Source organism: Ursus arctos, unplaced genomic scaffold (genome assembly GCF_023065955.2).
Source record: "Ursus arctos isolate Adak ecotype North America unplaced genomic scaffold, UrsArc2.0 scaffold_9, whole genome shotgun sequence".
NCBI classification, from domain to species: domain Eukaryota; kingdom Metazoa; phylum Chordata; class Mammalia; order Carnivora; family Ursidae; genus Ursus; species Ursus arctos.
Window position 1 is genome coordinate 52,159,884 of NW_026623111.1, and position 24,316 is coordinate 52,184,199.

Here is a 24,316-nt window from a genome sequence, read left to right on the forward strand (position 1 = left end):
GAGTCTGCTTCTCCCTCAGACCCTCACCCCACTTGTGTTCTCCCTCTCAAATAATAAATAAAATCTTTTTTAAAAAGTCTCAATTTAAAAAAAAAAAAAAGAATAATTCTTTTAAAAGAGGACTCAATCAAGTCACTTTATTGCTTAAAATCTTCCAGTGGCTTCCCAATACACTATCTAAACTATCACAGCCTCTCTGACTTCATCTCTCCTGGCTTACTCATCTTTAGCCATAATGGCCTTCTTGAATTCCTCAAACATGCCAAGTATGCTCCATCAGCACCTTTAGAAATACTGTTCCTTTGGTCTGAAATGTTACACACCAAGTTATTTGTATGTTTCCCCTCTTCATTTTTCTGAGATATGTGCTCTGAAAGATCAAAATGGACTCTTTTTACTACCTTTTATAAAAACATTATTCTGTTCTATCTTCTTATCCACTCCCATTTCTACCATCTACTTCTCTTCTATATCCTTTATCTGCTTTATTTTTCTTTATTGCCTATTACTGCATGAATTATACACTTATGCTGCTAGTCTTCCTCCACTCAAATATAAGTCCCATGACAGCAGGGCTTTGTTTTTCCACAGCTATATCCCTATACCTAGAATATAGTATATAGCAGAGCCCAATATCTTCACACTTCACTGTTTTAATATTTCTATTAATGACCCAATTTAACTTTGTCATTAGATTTTCTACGGAAAATGGAGTATAAAACAAACATAAAGCCTCTTATAGAACGACTTTTTGGAGCTCTCAATGAACATCATTTAAATAAAATACTTACTCTGTTCTGACTTTACCACCCACCAATTAGATGGACGCCTGGAAATTCTTCGACTTCTTGTAATAGTTGAAGTCACTTCGTCAGGTACAAGTTTATTCTTCTTGGACCCACTGGGAAAATGCTTCTTTTTATATTCCTTATCTTTTTTCTGATTCTCTGTATAAAGACCATTAGTGCTATTTTTCTTGTTTCCTAAATTAAAGAAAACCATAAAAAAGAATTTACAATCTATGGAACCAAAGAGTTTTCAGAAAATCACAATAGGTTAAAAAAAAAAAACTCTCACTTATAGGAATGTCTTAAATCTATTCTGTGGGCTTCTTTCATCTCTCTTTTTTTAAAAGTCAAATGTTCTCGATAAGATCTGTTTCTGTCAGTTAAATGTAAACTTCTCACATTGCTTGATAACTAACATATACTCCTGAGCCAAAAAGTTGAATATACTCTGAAAAAGGAAAAATACATGGCTTCTTCCAACTACTTCCCAGTGTCCCAAGTTAAAAAAAAAAAAAAAAAAAGGTAACCACTGCTTCTCTGTTTTGAATTAAATCATTATTTTGTCAATATAACTTTTGAAAGAAGAGATTTAAAGCGAGGTTCCAATAAAGAGATGTTCCTGTATGAAGGAAAAACATTATTTTTGTGAATAGAATTTAAAAAAAGAAAAGAGAGGGGCGCCTGGGTGGCGCAGTCGTTAAGCGTCTGCCTTCGGCTCAGGGCGTGATCCCAGCGTTCTAGGATCGAGCCCCACATCAGGCTCCTCCAATAGGAGCCTGCTTCTTCCTCTCCCACTCCCCCTGCTTGTGTTCCCTCTCTCGCTGGCTGTCTCTGTCAAATAAATAAAATAAAATCTTTTAAAAAAAAAAAAAAAAGAAAAGAGAATGAGATGAAACAATGAATATGGCAAGCAATACGTAGATAATGGAAAGGTTTGGTGTCAGCAATAACCTCATTTCACTACCATGACAAATGGGTAAAAAAATAATCTAACAGAAGGGTGAAATCAATTCTAGTTGTTTTTTGTGGCTGACAACCAGGAGAAAAAAAATCAGGGAAATAAATACAAGATATTTCAATACAAATATTACAGCTAAGAGGGGCACAATCACCAAAATGGAAAATTTCTTCTTCTCAGAAATAGGTTTAAAATATTAGGTGTTTGTAAACAGAACAGAAAATTTTCTTGATCATCAAATAAATCAAGAAACCATTGGGGCGCCTGGTTGGCACAGCGGTTGGGCGTCTGCCTTCGGCTCAGGGCGTGATCCTGGCGTTATGGGATCAAGCCCCACATCAGGCTCCTCTGCTATGAGCCTGCTTCTTCCTCTCCCACTCCCCCTGCTTGTGTTCCCTCTCTCGCTGGCTGTCTCTATCTCTGTCGAATAAATAAATAAAATCTTTAAAAAAAAAAACAAAACCATCATTTATCAAGCAACTGAGACAAAGATTTCTGGTCCAAAGAAGGAATTAAATTCATATCAAGTAGGAAATATTCATGGAGTAAACAAATACATAAAAGTATGTAAGACCAATAGAGCAGGTATTATATATACTCACATAATTAAATATGAAACTATACAGAACTTCTTAAAAAGATGAAAGGAGATCATAACACAGGTTAAAATCTGGAAATATGGGAAATACAAGACCAGACTTTCACTAAGAAGGTAAATTTGGGGAAATAATTCAGATGAAGATGATATCTAAAGCAAAGGAATAATTTTCTCAAGGCATGAATATAAAGAGCAAAGGGCAAACTATTAAATGGGGAATATGGAAAGAATCGCCAAAATCTGTAGATGAAATGAGGAAAAGTAATCCATAAAGACATAGAAGGAATTCAAACAAAAAAACAGGAGAATCAGAATATTACAGCATCAGAAATTAGCTAGCGTTTAATTAGGCTATAATGAAAACTACATCTTGTCATCTTTACAGTATGTAGCATATATCATTGTGTTTGGCACATAGGCTTGAAATATGAATTCAGGTGAACCAATGTTATAATGGACAATGAAATTGGCAAAAGTATTTCCCAGCATAAGCTATTTTAGATAGGATCCAAGTTTTTGATACACCAAGTACACTTCACAGATCAGCTGTTTCAGCATCACCTGGGAGAGACTGTTAAGAAATACAGAATCTTGGGGTGCCTGGGTGGCTCAGTTGGTTAAACGTCCAACTCTTGATTTTGGCTCAGGTCATGATCTCAGTATCATGAGCTTAAATCCAGTGTCAGGCCCTGTGCTTAGCTGGGAGTCTGCTTGTCCCTCCCCCTCTCTCTGCTTGCTCTATTTCTCTGTCTTCCAAATAAGAAAGACAGAAAGACAGACAGACAGACAGAAAGAAAGAAAGAAAGAAAGAAAGAAAGAAAGAAAATGGGAAAGAAAGAAAGACAAAGAGAGAGAAAAGAAAGGAAGAGAGAGAAAGAATCAATCAATCTTGGGCAACACCTGAGATCTACTAAGCTAGTTTATGAATCAAAATGTTAGGAAAATTCTCAGGGAATTCAAATGCATATGCAAGTCTGAAAAGTACTGTTCTGCTGTTTTAGTCATTCTCCCAGTTAAATCTGATTAAGGAGTAGAGAGATAGAAAATGAGACAAATTATGTTGAGATCCCTTACAGCAGTATAACCCTCTGAGTCCAGTTTGAGAATAAGTTACAAGATTTGGCAACTCTGAATTTGAGATAAAGAGAATGATTTATGCTTATAAAAGGAGTAAAAGAAAAATATTAGCCTTAATGATCTGAACCAGGCATGAAAAAAGAAAGAATATACTTTACCAATATTGTGCTTAATATGGGAATCAATCAATATGCTAGAAGTGATGAGAATGGAAGATATTGGAATAGCCACCACAGATAGCAAAAACTCGACAATAAAGAACACATTTTAGGGAATGAATATAGATAATAATAAAAGGTCAGTTCACAAAACACTAAAGCAAAGACAGAGAATTTTCAACATGATTGCCACTGATTAGTGGGTTTAAGGAATTATCTGTACAGTTGCAAGAATCCTCACCAGTAAGCATCATTTTCAGGCCTCCTGTATGTCCACCCTCATTTCTCTTCTCCAACTCCTTTTCTTCTATTTCCCCCCTTTTTTCTTTCCCTTATCTTATCAAAAGTATCCTAAAGACTTTATTTATTTATCTGAGACAGAATTAGAGAGAGAGAACAGGGGGATCGGCAGAGGGAGAGAGAGAAGCAGGCTCCCCAGTGAGCAAGGAGCTCGACGTGGGGCTTGATCCCAGAACCCCGGGATTATGACCTGAGCTGAAGGCAGACAATTAACCAACTGAGCCACCCCGGCACCCCCTCAGGAACTGTTCTAACAAACGAGAGGTGCTCGTGATGACAGAAATTGCCCATGTTCATGAATAAACTTAAAAAAAAAAATTATTGTGAACAATAATTTAGTGGAAAAGAATCTGAGGAGGAAAACACTATCATGAAAGATTTATTCAGACAGTGACACAGAAAAAGAATATCATACAAAGTCGAAAACAAACCAATTAATTATTTCAGAAAATAATTCCAGATCAGGGAAGATCAGAAACCGAATGACAAACAATTTAGAAAACTAATAAATAAGAACACATAAAGATACAACTGATGTATGAACAGATGGTATGTGGAGAGAGCTGACTTAGAACTGAGGGGACATATGTCCTAAGTAGGGCAATGGCCAGAAAAAGAGGTGACCTAGAAGTGATACATTTCTATTACTGTAGAAAGGTATCATATTATGTATCCTATTATGCATATCAAATTTTGCATATTTACATGTAAAGGAGTATCATTCTCAAGGGGGGACTTGTTTTAATAAACACAGCAAAATTATTCATCCAAAATAGAGTAATACTTCTGTCATTAATAATAATGTATTCCAATGACCCATAGAGATAATTGCTAAGGCTAAGATCTGAGGGATATTTTAGGAATAGGACAGATATAGCTCCTGTTCTCATAGAACTTTTCGTCTAACTGCCAGAAGGAAAGATGGAAATTTAGCAAGTAATTATATGTTTGATAAAATAAAAAGGATGCTATTGGAACATATATAGGAACACACTGGGATAGGGAGTAATAATCAAGTAAAGTGATATTTAAACTGAGTACAAAGCTTGGTAGGGGAAAGAGAACATTTAGGAAAATTCTTCTAAGCAAAAGGTACAGCAATTTAAATGGCCCACAGTTGAAACAGGAGTTTGTTCATGGAACTGGAAGAACTTCATTATAAAGTAACCAGGAGATAAATCTGGAGAGTAGAGAGAAAACAGAGGGTATGTGCATAAACTGCTACAATAATCTAAGAAATAAATGACTCTAACTTGGCAAGGAGAACAGCAAGAGGAATAGAGAGCAGTAACAGATATGAAAGCTACAGATGTGAAAGTCAAACTTTACACAGGTTGCTAAAGAGGAGTCAAAGATGATTTGGGTTTCTTTCCTGAGCTACTAAATTTACTATGGTCCCATTTATGAAGATAGGAAAACTAAAGAAGGAGCAATTTTAGAAGAATTTAGTTTCTAATACATCCACTTTGAGAAGCCTAAGAGACAGGGGACGTGGAAAAGTTCACTGCCTCAACATAAACCATTAGTTTAGGCATTCCAAATTTGTCAAGTGCCTTTTGAATTAAAGAAAAAATATCTTCAAAGTAAAAATACCCTTGGAATTAAATTATTTTTATATTAGTCTTTGAAAACCGATATGGTTAGCAGAATAATATCTTTCCAAAAATGTACTCACCCTAGTCCACAAAATCTGTGAAAATGTTACCTTATATGGCAAGAGACTCTGCAGATTTGACTAACAGTATAAACCTTAAAATAGGGAAATTATCCTGAATTATCTAGACTTGGTCCAATCTAATTATATGTGTTCTTAAAAGTAGTGGTCAGAAAGACAGGACAATGGAAGAAGAGGCAAAAGAATCTGGAAATGTGAGAAGGCTGGTATTTCTGGCTTTGAAGATGAAAGAAGGGAACCATGATGCAAGGATATAAACAACTTCAAGAGGCTAGAAAAAGACAAGGAAACAGATTCTCTCCTAGAATCACCAGAAAGAAAAGCAACCTTGTCAACACGTTGATTTTAGCTCAGTGAGGTCTATTTCAGACTTGTGACCCATAGAACTACAAGATAATAAATGTGTGTTGTTTGAAGTCACTAAGTATGTGGTAATTTATGACAGTGACAGAAAATTAATACAATTGGTAATTAATCAGACATTATATTCACTAACCAATCTAGATTAAGAAGAATTTAATATATCTGAAAATCAGTGTGAAGAATTTGGCAGGTACTTAATAAATGCTTAACATTTATAATTAATAAGTATACTTGTATCAAGTATACTTAATAAGTATAATTAATAAGTATACTTGTATCAAGTATACTTTCTTGATACAATGTTTTTTCCTAAGAACTTACAATAAAGCAAAATTTAAACCTTTAAATTTTATGAATTAATATTCTACTTAAAGGACTAATAAAAAAAAACTTTCCTATAACATAACTTCACTTTGGTCAGATTCTTTATATTTTCTTAAAATTGTCAGCTGCTAATGAGGAAGTTGAAAGAAAGAAAGAGAGAGAAAGAGAAAGAAAAGAAAAAAGAGAAAGAAATCCAATAAAAATAATATGGGGGGCACCAGGGTGGCTTAGTCGGTTAAGCATCTGCCTTCAGCTCAGGTCATGATCCCAGGGTCCTAGGATCAAGACCAGCTTTGCCAGGCTCCCTGCTCAGTGGGGAGTCTGCTTACCCCTCGCCCATAAGCCCCTCCCCCCTGCTCGTGCTTTCTCTCTCTCAAATAAACAAAAACCTTTTAAAAAATAATAATAATATGGGACATGTCAGACATTTACAAAGAGAGGTCCAAAAATAGAAAAGGTGGCTTTTTTCCCCTTTATTTTAAGCAGAATTTTTCAAATACACAAAGGTACACACAGACAAAACTGAAGTCTGACAGCTATTTCAGGTGATATAAAGTCTATGTTGTAGATTACACAAAAAGAAAGCTAAAATAATTGAATAAGTAATAACTAAAGTGGAATTTCTTTTCATAAAAACTACCTTAAATACTATGCTTTAATATATACTCTTTCTCCTTTCTGTATCAGCAATATTATATTATATTATATTATATTATATTATATTATATTATAGTCATCTAGAACCTCTAAGTACAAATACAATTCTAGTGAAGAAAGTTTTCTGGTTAGCTAATAGTTTTTTCAAATCAGTATCGAAAACACTTTCACTTATTTCAAAACTTCTTGATAGTGCTGAAAAAATATAGGCTCTAACGAGGGGACAGATCCTGAGCCAGTATTTTTGAACCTTGAGTGTCATCACCTAACTTACAGGATTGTCAAAAAGGATTAAATTATATTTTGTACAAATAAAGCATCTAATACATTTGTTAATGTATTCCAAAGAAATTCTGTAAGAATAACTACCCTTTCTATTACTTAAAAAGTGGTACAAAGAACGTAAATGAATCTTTTCTTCATGACAGTGTCATCATTACAAACCTCAATCACTACAATGATGACATAAAGAGCGCAGCCATACTCCAACTTTGTCTGAGACAATCCCAGTTTATGTTTCCTGTCCTGACATCTCCTCTCATTCTCAAGTGTCCCAGTTTGGATGATAAATAATATAGTGATCCAAGATAAAAAGATCTATTGAGATATTACTTAGATAACTGTTCTCTGTAATTCTATTATTATCCTGCGAACACATGTGTATATCTGCTAGTCTACAGACACTACTAGATTGATTTTTTTTAATGGTGATAATTGTGTCTTAGTTATCTTTGTAATTTCAGTGCCTAATACAGTGTCTGGCAATTTACTGAATGTTAGATAAATGAGTAAATGAAGGAACAGAACAGTATGAAGTTTTACCCTATAAGAAATAGCCCCATACTATCTTGGGGTTTTTTTTCCCCCCCAGTTTATATTTTAATAAACCTCAAAGAACATATGATGTCCTATTCATATTCTGGTAACCATCTGGTTTACAAGCCTTTTCCCTTCACTTTTCCCTTTATATACGCTGCCACCTTAGAAGCTACACAAAACTCAAGTAACTCAGAATTGAATTACATGTAAAATAGAGATGCTAGAAAACAGTCTATAAATTTAGGTTTACCTTGCCTACTTCCTAAAGCTAAATAGAAATATTACAAAAACATAAAGTGGTAGAATAATGTTCACAGTTATACTTAATATAAAACACTTACCCACAGGCAGCATCTGTTTTTGGAAATATCAACATTTATTATCTCTTCACATTCTTCCATATTTGTCTGAATTTCTCTGTAACTTACCTTGGGTGATATGTGACATATTTATATTTTTATCTTTAGATTGTTCCATATCGATCTGTTCTTCAAGTACATTGTCCTTAAATTTTCTTCTCTGTTTTTGTTTTATAGTCCTTTGCTTTCCAGATGATTTCTCTACATTCTCATAATTCGTTTCATATTTTGTAGATCTATCACGATTTTCTAGTTCATCTGTCAAAGCACAACTCCTACCCAGTCTTTTTTGTTCAGAGGGCTGAGATTTCTCTACTGGGTAAGCTGTGTCAGAATATTTGCCACTTGTCAAAGTTGTAGGTGATACATTGTGATGTTTTTCTCTTGACTTCTTACTTTGAAGGAGTGCAGAGCTCTCTGCAGGGTATACTGTGCATTGTTTCAGAGGCCCAGCCTTTCTGGGTACAGTAATCCAAGATCGACTGGCAAAACTTTTCTCTGATTCATCAATTATAAATTCATCCTCTAACAACTTTAGGTCATTTGAAGGAGATGAATGAAGTGGAGCAGTCACTATATGCCTAACAATAGGACTAAAACAGGATGTTATAATAAATAATAGCTCAAAAAATAAAGTTTTTACCTTTGCTTTGTGAAGAAAATAATCTATGTAAGAAATAAAATCTATGTATCTTTTAAAGAACAATGCACATCTCAATTTTCCCTTACCTTGAAAATCCTCCTCTTCTTTTACATTTCTATAATACCTGATTATACTCATTTTTAACACTAACGAGATCACAGAAATTTAGAGCTGGAAGGAAGCTTAGACATCAACTAATGTAATACCCACCCAACCCATTATATATACTGAACAGCTAAAACCCAGAAATGTGTTAAACATGGCCCAGACACATTGACGGATGGTCCAAAAATGCATGCCATTATTATATATGTTATACTAATTATATGCTTGTTTAGACGTATAGATGTCTCTTAAGGGCCAGATTTCTTCACATCCAAAACAAGGTTATTTCCAAAACATCTTCAAGTCTAATATTCTAAGAAAACTCTACTAAATTATGCACTAAATTATATTATGTAAAAATTCATTCCAAGTTTGAATAATTCACATACGTTTTCAAAAAAGTTTTAATATTACAATCATGGTATAGAAATAAATTGAAAGTATTTAGAAAGGCAGGCAAATTGGGATTAAACAGCATCTCTTCCAATTAGTTGGGAAAGGTTTCTAGAGAAGGAAGGAATTATTTAAAGGATAGTAATCTGATGGACTCTTGCATTCCCTTCCTTTTTATAGCAACAGCCTCAAGCAAACCACATACTGAAGTGAGATATGCATAAGTAAAAACTCAGGGTAAACACCTAAATTCTAAAGCTAGCATATGCACTCCTGTTTCTGCCTTTTCCGCTTGAGTAAGGATGCTTAACCATTGTGTCTGCTTTTTCTGTCTTTTTACTAATTAAGACATACAAAAAGATTATGAAGTGAAAATGCCTTCTCTACTTCCCTAATCTCAAACCCTTGATAACTGTTATAATGTAAAAACAGTACACACACATACATACACACAGACACACACGTGTGTGTGTATATATATATACACACACACACACACACACACACACACTAAGAAATACACTATCTTCTAATAGGTAGAGTTTTGCAAGTTTATTTAATTAGAAAACTCTAGAAAATCTAATGAAAAACAAAGTCAATATAAACAGAAAACCACAATGAATGAATGCTTAAACAGAAATGTTACTTTTCAACATTTAAAGAAATAGCCAATCTGTTATAAATAGGTTTAATGTGCTTTACTGTATATAACTCATAATTTTATATCTGTTAGTTTTTATATATAAAGAAGTAATGCTAAGAATTTAAAAATTAAGCCTTCCTAAACCAGCCAATAAGAATTCTCTAGGGGTGCCTAGGTGGCTCAGTCGGTTAAGCATCTGGTTAAACATCTGCCTTCCGCTCAGGTCATGACCCCAGGGTCCTGGGATTAAGCCCCGCGTCAGAAAGCCCACTATTCCCTCTCCCTCTGCTGGCCACTCCCCCTGCTTGTGCTTGTGCACGCTCTCGCTCTCTGTCAATAAATAAATAAATAAATAAATAAATAAATAAATAAATAAAAGAAGTCTCTAAATCTGCTCCTCTATTCTACTTCAAGGGACTTCCATAACATAAAGATTATTCAAACTGAAGATATCCTTAGGAAACAACGCTGACACTTGCTTCAGACTGAATGACTATATACTTCCAAAATTCATAAACTGAAACCCAATCCCCAATGGGCTGGTATTGGGGGGTGGGGCCTTTATGAGGTGATTAAGTCATAAGGGTAGAACACTCATGAATAGAATTAATACCCTCATAAAAGAAGCCTCAGGAAGCCCCCTTGCCACCTTCTGCCATGTGGTTATATAGCAAGAAGACAGCCATCCATGAACCAGGAAGCAGACGTCACCAGAAAAGAAAAAGGAGACTGGCATATGACAAGGGAAAATGGTATGCCAAAACAGGGACAAATGCAAATGTGTATGACCAAGTTGGCAGAAACAGTTAACTAGGGAACACAAAGGCCATAAATACCAGCAGACAAACCTGAAGCTTCTATAGGCCAATGGTTCCCATCCCTAGCTGCCATTAATTATAGTTAACTGCAATTTGAGCTACAGATCAGAATCACTGTGTGGACACTGTAGAACCTCTGAAGGTTTTTAAGTAGGCAAGAACAGATTAAAGTTTATTTTAGGACTATACTTTTATTAACACAAGCGGAAGAAAAGGAAAGAAGATTTAAAGCTCTTAACAGTGAAATACACCCTGACGTAATTCTATTTCTAAATACTGCCTTCATTCTTTGATATCATACAGACTAGAAAGTGCTAATGAGCAAAAGCACTGAATAAGCAATGAAAGCAATGAATGCTGAATAAACTTTCTTTCACGTTTAATTTAGTAAGTATTTAATGATGGCTTTGGGGGTGATTTGCTGGTAAGAAACTACACTCTCCTTAGGGTTAGGCATAATTGCAATTAAAATTTGCACCAATTAAGATGAACTTTTAGTTAAATAGCATTAAGAATCCTTGATATTGTTCACAGAACATAAAAGAAAAATGTCTCAAAAGACAGTTGCTTAATAACTCACCTGGATTCACTTTTTCTTTTTACAGTTTCTAAAAATAATGTTGAAAAACTCTTTTTAGTTTGTGGCTGAATTTCATCTTCTGAATCTGGTACTCTTTTCTCAGATGTTCTTGACGATTTCCTCTCTTTTTCTTCTGATATTTTATCCTCTATTTCTGATACTTTATTTGCTATTTCTACTTTCTTCAACGCATTTTTATCTTCAAAGTTTAACCTAAAAGGTTAAAAAGAAGGCAAGCTGAATACTCTCACAGTTTGCTAAGTCAGGAGTTTTCCTGAACTCCCTTTCAGTAATAATACAGAGCACTTATAAAATTTTTCTCTAGGCCTTTATTTAAAGCCCATAAATTCTGATTTGAAATCTCTTAAAATACACAAGGCAATTGCTCAGGATAATTACATTTCTCATTTGTCAATGGAAAAAAGTAAGAGAAAAGACCAAGGAAATCTGTAGCATAGAAGACTAGTTCTCAAACATTTAGTATGATTTTGAATCATCTGAAGAATCTTATTAAAATGTAGATTCTGATTTTGTAGGTCTAGAATAGGGTTTGAGATTCTATATTTCTAACAAGCTGCCAGATAATGCATTGCTCTTGATCCTGAGCTGCATACCACATTTTGAACAGCAAAATCTTAGAATGTACTTAACTCCTTGGCTCCAAGAATTACACAAGACACTAGACAGACATTAATTATACTCACTGCAAAAGTCCCCAATAGCAAAGGTCTTTGAATGATCTACTTTGCTTCTTAAAGGCCAAAATGAGCCCCAAGAAATAGACATGAATTTACCACAACTTATCCTCAAAATACTTATTCTTTGCTACATATAAATGACCCGATATATACCTACCACTGTAATTACAAATGACATAGAGAAAATACTCTTAGGAAGTTACAGAAAACATATTATAAGAAGAAAATACTTTTTTCCCATAGATTATAGAAATGTTTACCGATAAACTTCTCTGAAGTATACTTCAAGCCTTCCTTATTAAATATAAACTGAATATAAACTGAACTGTTATGCCCTTCTCATGTTAATATTCCTTAATACTTACCATAAAATACATTAAAAATAAATTAATAAATTAATAACTAACTTAAAAATTTTTATGTAGGATTCATATTATTTCAATAAATAAAAATTCACCTTTTTCTGGTTTTAAAAGAAATCTCTGTACTTGAAGACAATGTATTTACTGAATTTTCAGAAGTGTAGGTCTCTTTTTTTTGGGCAATAGATGGACTTGCATTTTGTGATATACAAGCTTTTGCATCCAAAAGAACATAAGGTGAGCCAACAGATAAGTATAATTCCTCATGGGCTTCACTGTGATGATCTTTTCTTTTTTTACCTGACATTCTTCTCAAGTCAGGTGTATTTTTAGAACCAACATCAGCTGCCAAAATTTGCTGATGAACTTCATGGCCCTGAACTAGAAGAAAATTATATGAAGATATTAAAATTTTTTAAAATAATAATATTAGAACCAAATGTGCTTTTTAAAATTCAGCAGCAATAACTAGAAATAGTTTTCATAAGACTCACAGTTCATTAAGTTTACAAAGACCTATGATTAAAATACGTAAGTGCTTTAAAAGTTCTAATTCATGAAATTAATGAATATAAAGACGTATTTGTTCCATGCTCTGAAGTTTTGAAATGACAAAAATTTTCAAACAGAAAATTCACAATTCTATGCATAGTCAATTTACCCAAGATTTAAATAAATCTATACACAGCTAAAATAATGAAGTAATGCTAGAGAAATTATGAGATTTAATCTTTAGGTTAAGAGTCAGTAAACCAGTAAGGTGGCTAGACAGCCACATATTTATACATATATATATACACATATAGAGACATAACAGATATGTATAGAGATATATAAAAGATTTATATGTGTGTATATATATGTAAAGGTATACATATAAAAATACTCTTTAGACATAAAAGTTTATATACATATACATACATATATATGTACCTTTATATGTGTGTGTGTGTGTGTGTGTGTGTATATATATATATATATATATATAAAGAATACACATATTCTCTAAGCCTTATTACCTTCAAATATCAAAGAAAAAGTACAACTGTTGGGGAGTATTCATATTGATTCATACTACTAAAAAGCAAAGATTACAGGCATCTGAGTGGCTTAGTCGGTTAGGCGTCTGACTCTTCATTTCAGCTCAGGTCATGATTTTAGGGTGATGAGATCAAGCCCCAAGTCAGGCTCCGCATAGAACACAGAGTCTGCTTGGGTTTCTCTCTCTCCCCCCCTCTGCCCCTCTCCCCCCCACACACACACTCTCCCTTTCTCCCTCTCTCAAATAAAATCTTTAAAAAAAAAAAAAAAGCACAGATTAAAAATTTTAAATAAATTAAAAAGGGGCTTTTGGAAGGTTATGGAACAAGACAGCATACTTAGTTTTCTCTGCTTTTCCCTCTAAATACAACTAAACTAAATTCCTGGTAATTATCCATCAAACAACAATAACAGAACTCTACAAGCTGGAAGGAAAGAGGTATATTTGCTAGGAACCTCAAGCCTTAAGCAACAAAAGACAGTACAGTAAATCCTCTGGGTTTTCCATTTATCTCCCATGTATCCCCAGACTGAGATCTAGAGGGGTGTGCAATCCAGAACCACAAACAAGCATAGGGGAAAAAAATACCCTGCATTCTCTGGCAAAAAGACTTAGAAAAGGGAAACACAACAGAGACCTAGTGGGGAACCCCAACTCCCATTCCACAACCTGGGCCACTAAATACTCCATTCTGCCGTGGCCTTGTAAGAGCAGCAAAGCCTTAGGCCATGCCAGGCCCCACTCCATAATTTCTACAGGACAGCAATAGCAGAGGAACAAAGTCCTAGACTAACCTTGTCCCTGGACCAACCCAGTCCCCACTTCAACAATCAAAGACAGCAGGTCATATGATCCACAAACAGCTGCAAAGTAGTGAAGGCTTTGACCTCCCCAGCCACTGTTTCACAGACCAAAGTAACAGTCTCACCCACTGTTAGTATCGACAACCCAGGTGTTACTTCACAATGAGGGCCCCAATGGGCAGTCTAATCTAAGGCAGGAAGAACATAAAAGAACGCTACCTCCCCCATCCTGTCCTCTACTCAGTCATTTAAGAAGATCCAACAGCTTCTGACCCCAACCCCCATTTGAGTGAATGAGGACATGGGGTACTCAGGAAAGCACCTTCCATTCATCTGACACAGCACCAGCAAGAACTGATGAGGAATCTCAGCAGCATAAGGAAACGAAACAGACCAAAATACCACTGGTTAGGACTCTAAACACTTAACTGTCAATGGAAATAAAATCCACAAAAGTAAGCAAGAACCTACATATTAACCAAAACAAGGCAACTACATACTATAACAAACAATTTAAATACAATCAGGAGTCTCCCAAAATAATAACCAAAATGTCAAGAATACAATCAAAATGACTGATTATACCAAAAACCAGAAAAACACAACCTGAACAAGAACGATATGATCAATGGACACAAACAGACAAGATGAATCGAATGTTGAAATTTAGTAAGAATTTTAAAGCATCATCATAAAAATGTTTTAGCAATCAATTATAAATTGACTTAAACTCTCAAAGAAATGAGTTACAAGGAAAACCAGTTTTTTAGATTTTAATCATTCTTTTAGGTGTGCAGTGGTATCTAATTATTATTTTAATTTAAAATTCCCTAATGACAAAAAAAAAAATCCCTAATGACAATGATGAACAAATCAAAGCCACAATGAGATATTACTTCATACCCATCAGGATGGCTATTATCACAAAACACACACACATGCACAGAAAACAACAAGTGTTGGTGAAGATGTGGAGCCACCGCAACCCTTATGCACTGCTGGTAGGAATGTAAAATGATGCAGCCACTTCAAAAAATAGTTTAGTGGTTCCTCAAAAAATGAAAAATACAATTGCCATGTGATCCAATAATTCCTTTTTTTGGGTATATATCCAAAAGAATTGAAAGCAGAGACTGCAAGAGATATTTGTACACTCGCATTCACAGCAGCATTATTCACAACAGACAAAAAGTTGAAAGCACCCAAATATCCATCAATGGATAAATGAATAAAACAAACTGTAGTAACAGATGGATCTAGAAAGTATAATACTAAGTGAAATAAATCAGTCAGAGAAAGACAAATACCATATGATTTCACTCACACGTGAAATTTAAGAAACAAATGAACATATGGGGCGTAGAGGGGAAAGAGAGGAAAACCAAGAAACAGACCTTTTTTTTTAAGATTTTATTTATTTATTTGACACAGAAAGAGAGGGAGAGAGTAAGCACAAGTAGGGGGGAGTGGCAGGCAGGGGAGAAGCAGGATCCCCACTGAGCAAGGAGCCTGATGTGGGGCTCAATTCCAGGACCCTGGGATCATGACCGGAACCGAAGGCAGATGCTTAACCAACTGAGCCACCCAGCCCCAAGAAACACACTCTTAACTACAGGGAACAAACTGATGGTTACCAGAGGGGAAATGGGTAGGGGGATGGGTGAAATAGGTGACGGGGACTAAGGAGGGCACCTCTGATGAGCACCAGGTGTTGTATGGAAGTGCTGAATCACTATATTATACACCTAAAACTAATACTAGATTGTATGTTAAACTGGAATTTAAATAAAAACTTTTTTTAAAAAGATGAAAATCTAAGATTCTACATATACCATTAGAATAAAATAGACCTTTTAACCAAAACAAGGTCAAAAACTATAAAAGTCACACATCTGACAATTAAAATAAAAAATCTTACTCATCATATGGTTAAAGATACTATAAACAAAATCTGTAAAAGTCAAGGGATCATTTGGAAAAATATCTGTCACACTAATTACAGATCAATAGTTATAGATACTCAATTCAAAGACCTTTCATTAACAAGAAATAACTAATGGACAAAGGATATGAACAGACAGATAAAAGGAAATTCAAATAGCCAACAAATATATTAAAAAGTGCTCAAATTCAGAGGCTATCACAGATACAGACACTAAAGTGACAATGAGATCATGTAATACTGATCAAACTGGCAAAAAAGAAATAGTAAATGATCTATGAAGTCAAAGGTACTTCCCTACATTGCTGGTGTATAAGAAAATTGTAAAGCCTCTTCTGAAAGCATGCACAAACATGAATGCATACATTTATATATGTTTTCATCAAAGGTTACCTCAGCAGAACAATGGGAATAATAATTAGGAGTTTTACTTTTTTAAATCTTTGAGGCTTACTTCAAATGAAGGACTTTTCTAATTTAAAAAATGTAAATAAACTTTTAAAAGTTGCAGCAACATATAACTAAAGGAAATAAGAGAGGAAATGAACACTAACCACGTACATCCAAATATTGAAATCATGTTGTATACTTCAAGCTAACATGTTACATGTCACTTGTACCTCAGTTTAAAAAAAAAAAAAAAAAAAGATGCTCAAGAAGCCCATGGAGAATGCCATGTGAGAAGGAACTGAGGCTTCCTGCTCAAATCCAGCAGCACATGAGTCATCTTGGAAATATATCCTTAGCCCCCATCAAGCCTTCAGATGACTGCAACACTAGCCAACATCTTGACCTCATCAGAGATTTCATGCCAGAACCATCTAACTAAGCTGCTTCTCAATTCCTGATCCACAGAAACTATGTAAGATATTATTTATTATTTAAAAAAAAAAGACATCTATTTGAAAACTCTTAAAACTATAGCGCCTTAATAATTCTTATTTAATGTCTCTTACCGTATCCTAATAATCAATGTTCTTACCACTAAAACAAAGAAGCGAATATTCAAATAAAGTTCATTATTCATGTTTAAAAAAAAACAAACACTGACCACTCTGCCTAGGCTGACCCGTGAGTTTGTCATTCAAGCCAACACATGCAACACCTTCAACATCTCTTTTTAATTATATTAAGCAAATAACATCCATGGGGATGCCACTGACCTGATCTGTTGACAACTTCACTTGGTTCTACAATGAACTGCAGAGAGGCTTCTTTCTTCCTTAAAGAAACTGGAACTGACTTCGGATGAGATTTCTGGCACTGAGCCTAAAAGATATATAACATTAGATCTATTAAAAATTAGTAATTCTGATTAAATACATTTGTTTTTAAATTGGAAAAAAAAAAACCAAGTATTTAAAAACAATAAACCAGCTGGTAAGGCTGCATACTGAAGTAACTACTTTAGAAAACAATTCGGCATTATCTGGTAAAGTTAAAATTTCAAATAACCTAACACGGAAACAATGCTGCTTGTGAACAGCAAAAAACCTATTCTTTTTTTTTTTTTTTTAAGATTTTTTTTTATTTATTTATTCGACAGAGATAGAGACAGCCAGCGAGAGAGGGAACACAAGTAGGGGGAGTGGGAGAGGAAGAAGCAGGCTCACAGTGGAGAAGCCTGATGTGGGGCTCGATCCCATAACGCCGGGATCACTCCCTGAGCCGAAGGCAGACGCTTAACCACTGTGCCACCCAGGCGCCCCGCAAAAAACCTATTCTGACAGTAAATTGGATAAATTATTGTATCGTCCTATAACAACATCACGCATTCAACAGTAAAATGACTAAACTACAACAACAGAAATAAATGACTGTTAACCAAAAAAATCAAGTCACAGAAATATGTCATAATCACACTTACATAAAGTTCAAAGTAGATGCATGTGAAACTATATATATATTTTTTAGAGAGTCACTCAATGGAGGAGTTAATATAGCAGGGCTGATCATCTAAAGAACTTGCTTACAGGGCTAGCCCTGGGCTGGTACCTGGGGACTTGGCTTTCAGAAGGTTTCCTCCATTACTAGCTGATAAGGTTGTGCCTACTATGCCAGCTGCCTAGACTGTGTAAAAATGTTATTTATAGTGAACACCTGCTTTTTTTTCCTTTAGGGAGTATAGGATCGTGGTGGGCAGAGGGTGCCTATGTAACCAGCCCCCAGTAAAAATGGGTTAAGCCTCAGAAGGCTTCCCTGGGCAGAAAGACAGTACGCGTTTCACTGCTGGAAGCAACAAGTGCACTCTGTCGGACTCTGCTGGGAATGTAGAAAGCCTGACAAGGATTCCTCCAGACTCTGCCTGATGTGTCTTTTTCCTTTACCAATCTGGCTGTGTATCTTGACTACATGGCTATAATAAATCTCAGTCACAAATACAACTATATGATGAGTCTCATGAGTCCTTCTAGTGAAGCACCCAACATGTGGATAATAGTGGGACCTCTGTCAGAGGTAGGGGAGGAATGGTAAAACTAAAATAAAGGATGGGAATGATGAACAGAAAATTCAAGATAGTGGTTACCTTTATGCAGGGAGAAGAGGCAGAAGAACAGGTTCAAAAAGGGACACATTGATGCTGCAGAAGTATGGATATTTCCTACACTGAGGGATGGGTACAGAAGTGTTCATTTATATTATTTTTAATACCTTACATAATATATATTTTCTTTTGTAAATCTGAAATATATCAAGTCATAAATTTTAAAAATCTAGACAAGGGAACGCTCATTCATACATTGCATGTGGGAAAGAAAACTGGTAAACCATCTTGCAGAAAAAATTGACAATATTTAACAATTTCATTTGAAATGTGCACATCCTAGAGAAATTCAGTTCACAACATGTGCGCGAGGAGGCATGAACAAAGATGTATATCACTGTGCATCACTGTAATAATGAATAGATGGAAACAAATCTACCAGTAGGGGTACATATAAATAAGGAAGCCACTGCACCGCTGTTCAGTGAATACACTATGGAACTCAATTACATAAAGAAACAAAAGCAAGCTTTCACTATATTCTATTCCTCTTAAAACCTCATTAGGATTTTTTAAAATGTATAAACCCAGAAGTATGAGGAGAAAGAGAAGGGAGTAGATGGGAGATGTCAACAAACTTTTCTTACATTGGAAAGCAGATCAGCAGCAACTAATCAGTCCAGAGAGAGCAGAAACATGCTAGCAATGGAGAAAACGCAGAAGGAGAAAGATTTATGTTTATGGAGGAAATGATAAGATCATTAATGGGATGTGTAAGGCACCTCTAAAAGAGGGGTTCCAAGTGAGGCCTACAAACAGAAGTTGTTAAAAGTAAGTACAAGAAGCAGTCAGAGTCACAGAGCCTCTCCTCTTCCAATCCTGGCATATTAGATGCTTACTCTCTTGAATTTCAGGATCAGAGAGACTATAGACTCACACCAGCTTAAGGTAGACTGATACAGTAAAAACAGAGATATTAAGTGGAAGCATTCAAATTGTACCTTCCCTCTGCCCCACCTGGCTGAGAACATTTGTAGTTAGAATCAGACTCCCAAGCAGGAGACATTTGTCAGAAAAACCTATCAAGCCAAGTTTAAAAAAACCTGTAGATATTAATACCCGGACATTCACAATGACATCGCCCAGACAGATCATAGCACAGTAAAATCTACCAAGGCACAAATTTTACTATGCAAATAGAACTTCCTATCACCATTTTAGTTTTCCACTCTTAACTATGAAGAGACCACTAAGATTCACTGGACATCGGACTCTAGTACAAAAAGGCAATAAACAAAGTAAGCAAAAAAGGTACTTGCAGGAAACAGAAACCATAAAAAGAAATCTTAATAAGAAGAGTTAGAGGAATCTAACATCAAGGAATATCATGAAATTTCAAATCACTAAAAGCGGGGACACCTGGGTGGCTCAGTCGGTTGAGCGTCTGACTCTTGATTTCGGCTCAGGTCACGATCTCAGGGTTGTGAGATTGAGCCCCGTGTCTGTATCACTGTCAATATCCTAGTTGTGATACTGCACTACAGTTTTGCAAGATGTTACCTTTAGAGGAAACTAGGTAAAGGGTACATGGGCTTGCACTCCATTATTTCTTACAGCTGCTTATAAAACTATGATTATCTCAAAACAAAAAGCTCAGTTAAAAAAAAAAGCAGAGTTTCCAAAATCATTTTATAGAAATCTCCTTTTAGGCAGATTGGACTGAAATGAACAGATCTTCACACTGTCAAGGATTGAGCTGGGTCAGTCTGAGATGAAATTTTAGTCTGCCCTATTCTTCAGAATGAGGTCTCCTGGGAAACTGAGAGCCAGGTGAGTCACCTTAGCCCTTAAATATTAGGAGACATCAGTCCTGTCCCTTGGGGGGTTTTGTTCAACTTTTTAGCCTCTTGCCTCAGACTGCTTCAAAATCTGGCAAGTGCCTACTTGTGGTGGGCCCCCGGCCTGCAACAGGATTTTGCCTTCTTAGCAAAGCAAGACTATATATTTCACTCCACCTTTCTGGTCCAGGATTCTGTGCCACCCCCAGAACTTACAAATGTTCTTTAAGGAAAGTGCCTATCCATTTGGAACATCCCTGGAATCCAGTTTGTCATGCCATCCCAGCACAGCTGACAAAAACTGTGCCTTCCCACATGGACTCTCTCTGTGTGGGCCAGCAAAAAACCCTCAGCTTTTGCACCAATTGAGCTAATACTCTCAGGGAAGAAAATGACTAATAATCATCAACTCATCTCAAGATTCTTCTCTCTTTGGAATTTTATCTAGCCTTTGTTCTTTCCACAGCTTCCCATGGCTCTAAAAATAGAATTTGTTTGCATTTCATTCTTTTTTTTTTTTTTAACTAGCTTTTACAGCAGAAATGTTGGCCTACTGCAATCTGTCCCATCCTACCTAGAAGTGAAACCTCTAGCATAACCTTGATACCAAAGCCCTATAAAAACATTTTGGGCAAAGAAATAAAAGATAATAATGTTCATGAACATAGATGCAAGTACTTCAAATATTAGCAAACTAAATCAAAAAAGGTTAATACTTTATGACCAAGTCAAATTTATCCCAGAAAACTTAAAGTTGATTTAACTTTCAAAAAACAGTATTATATAATTTATCACATTAAAGAAGGTCTCTCAATTCTGAAAGAAATGGATCTGTTTTCATTCCTTGAAACCAAAAAGCTATATATAGCTGACCCATGAACAAGGATTTGAACTGTGAGGGTCCACTTATCCACAATTCACAACTTTATTCCAATCTGACTAAAAGGAGATTAGGTTTCTTTCTATCTTTCTATAGAAAGAATATGTAAATCTATTTTCTTTTCCTTATAACTTTTTTTTTGTAAGATTTATGTATTTATTTATTTGACAGAGAGAGACAGCCAGAGAGAGACGGAACACAAGCAGGGGGAGTAGGAGAGGAAGAAGCAGGCTCCCAGCAGAGGAGCCTGATGTGGGGCTCGATCCCGTAACACCGGGATCATGCCCTGAGCCGAAGGCAGACGCTTAACGACTGAGCCACTCAGGCGCCCCTCTCTTCCTTATAATTTAACACTTTCTTTTCTCTAGCTTTATTTTTTTTTAGGATTTATTCATTTATTTTAGAGAAAGAGGGGGGGAGAGGGATAAAGGGAAAGGGACAGAATCTCAGGCAGACTCCATGCTGAGTTCAGAGCCTGACGTGGGGCTCAATCTCACAACCCTGAGATCATGACCTGAGCCAAAACCAAGAGTCAGATGATTAACCAACTGCACCATGCAGGCACCCCTCTAGCTTACTTTATTATAAGAATACAGTATATAATACATATACAAAATACGTGTTAATCAACTGTTTATGTTATCAGTAAGGCTTCTAGTCATCAGTAGGCTATTAGTAGTTAAGTGTTTGGGGAGTCAAAAGTTATAAGTGTGTTTTCAACTTCATGGGTGGGTCCGCAACCCTAACCTTTGTGTTGTTCAAGGGTCAACTATATAATTAGGTGTTTATACAAGTTTCTAAAGAATATTATTTCTAGCACTACATAATTTTTCTCTCCAATTTGTATCGTACTTTTGAATAACTTGTCTTTATTCATTAGCTTCACAAACTCTATTTGAAAGTTTGCTGTTTTGTAGAGTTAGGTCAACCTATCCTCTTAAGATATAACCTTTTATAAAAGACTGATTCTCCTTAGGGCAATAGATTAAATTTTGTTTTCAGAAAATAACCAAATTTGCCAACCTAGATTAGGAACTTCAGCAGTTGCCCACTTTCCTAAAAACCTAATTCAACTATTATTTTAGGAGGGGTGAAAAATGATTGTGTTAATTTGATAATTCCACACCCAGACCTCCGATTTCAAACGTCAAGTCAAAATTTTCACAAAACACCTCTAAATTATAAAGAAAGTGAGTGGGAATATAGGACTCCCTTTTAAGAATAAGACTTAAAAACAACTAAAATAGACTTAACTATATTGTGTAATGCTTCATTCATTAAAATATTAAAGCTATACCAGCTCTTCTTTTTGACTTACCTCTTTGCTTGGTGACTGAATACAAATGTCTCCTATTTTAGGTGTTGAATAAAGCAATGATTTTGTAGCATTTGTGCTAAAATCATTGGCAAGACCTTAAAAAAAGCAAAAAAAAAATTTAAATAAATTCAGTATAAAATCTTTTGGTTACAATTAAAAGAAGCCCTACATGAAATATGAAGAAGTCTGTCAACTCTTTAAAAACAATTAGTTTAAAATTAAGTAAAGGAAATGACAAATTATTCTCATTTTTGCTACTATTATCCTCAGTGTAACAAGAAGTACATAAAGGATTGCACATGTACTCAACATTTCTGGGAAAATATTTTACATATATTTAAATGTAGAATGCATTTGCTGAATTTAATATTAATATGACAAATTTATATTTTCATCCAACCCAACCACCAAAGTCCATCTTGAGAACGCCTTACTATTTTCTTCAAAACAGTCTTGTAAGATTTCCAGTATGTTCTGGCCTTGCTTCGTATTAATGTCAGGTGCTCTAATAAGAAGGAATGAAGTGAAAATGTTATATATCATTTCCAGAAAATATCTGCTATTTATGTTACCATCTACTTTGAAAATGTCATATCTAATTATAAAATGTTATTTTACTTAATGGGAAAAATACCACCTTTACTATCTGAGGACAAAACAAGTACTTGCGAGTCCAAGAGTTTCAAGAAAAGTATCTGAAGCAGTATGTCGTTATCTACATTAACAACTATATTCCTTAATTGAAGAGCTACATCTAAAGCCATTTTAGACTATTGCTGTATCTAAACAAGAATATAGATGGTTTTAAACAAATCCAATCAGTACTAAAACACTTCTTTAATAAAAACTCTATGATCACAAGTCCTAACAGCTCCAAGTAACAGTCTTCCCTTCAAGTTCTCAAATGCATTTTTGATTTAATATTATTAACCTTAACAGCAGCTTATGAATCAGTATAAATTTTTCATTGTGGTTTCACATGCAGTTGTAAGAAATAATATAGAGGAGATCCCTTGTTCACTTTATCTAATTTCCCCCCAATGGTAACATTTTGTAAAAATATCCTATACTACCACAATCAGGATACTGATATCAATACAATCCCACTAATCATATTCAGATTTCTCCAGTTCTACATATACAGTTGACCCCTGAACAATATGGGTTTGAACTGCATGGGTACACTCATACACAGATTTTTTTCAGTAAACATACTGGAAAATTTTTTGGATATTTGCAACAATTAGAAAAAAATCGCAGACGAGCCACGTAGCCTAGAAATACAAAACAAACATTAACAAAAAGTTAAGTATATCATGAATGCATAAAATACATGTAGATACTAGTCTATTCTATCATTTACTACCATAAGATACACACAAATCTATTATTAGAAGTTAAAATTTATCAAAACTTAGCCACACAGAACATACATGGTGGTATTTGTAGTCAAGAGATAAGAACAAATGTAAAGATGCAGTTTAAATCATAATGGTGTAAAATTAACCATACTACATGCTGTACTACTGTAATAATTTTATAGTCACTCCTGTTGCTATTGTGGTGAGCTCAAATGTTAGTGAGTAACCCCTTAAAATGCCATCTAACACTAATCATCTCTGAGTGAGTTCATCTTCTCCAGTAAATTGTGGGTTGCAGTAAAAAGTGATTTCTCACAGTTCTCCCATTT

The 24,316-nt window shown here is 35.0% G+C and overlaps 1 protein-coding gene across 4 annotated transcripts in view; it reads right to left on the reverse strand.

The window, feature by feature from the left end:
* The window catches only part of CENPC (centromere protein C), an 88,743-nt gene that overhangs the window by 54,186 nt on the left and 10,241 nt on the right, over positions 1–24,316 (reverse strand). For 3 of the 4 annotated variants that reach the window (XM_026508981.4, XM_026508982.4, XM_057309852.1), the window contains exons 3-9: positions 23,061–23,131; positions 22,627–22,721; positions 17,269–17,374; positions 12,414–12,699; positions 11,259–11,471; positions 8,146–8,669; positions 792–983 (exon numbers count right to left, since the gene is read on the reverse strand). In XM_026508981.4, the coding sequence (XP_026364766.3) occupies positions 792–983; positions 8,146–8,669; positions 11,259–11,471; positions 12,414–12,699; positions 17,269–17,374; positions 22,627–22,721; positions 23,061–23,131 (1,487 nt within the window). Of the gene's footprint in view, positions 1–791; positions 984–8,145; positions 8,670–11,258; positions 11,472–12,413; positions 12,700–17,268; positions 17,375–18,632; positions 18,725–22,626; positions 22,722–23,060; positions 23,132–24,316 lie in introns of those variants that run through there. The other variant, XM_044387780.3, reaches the window with a different exon arrangement.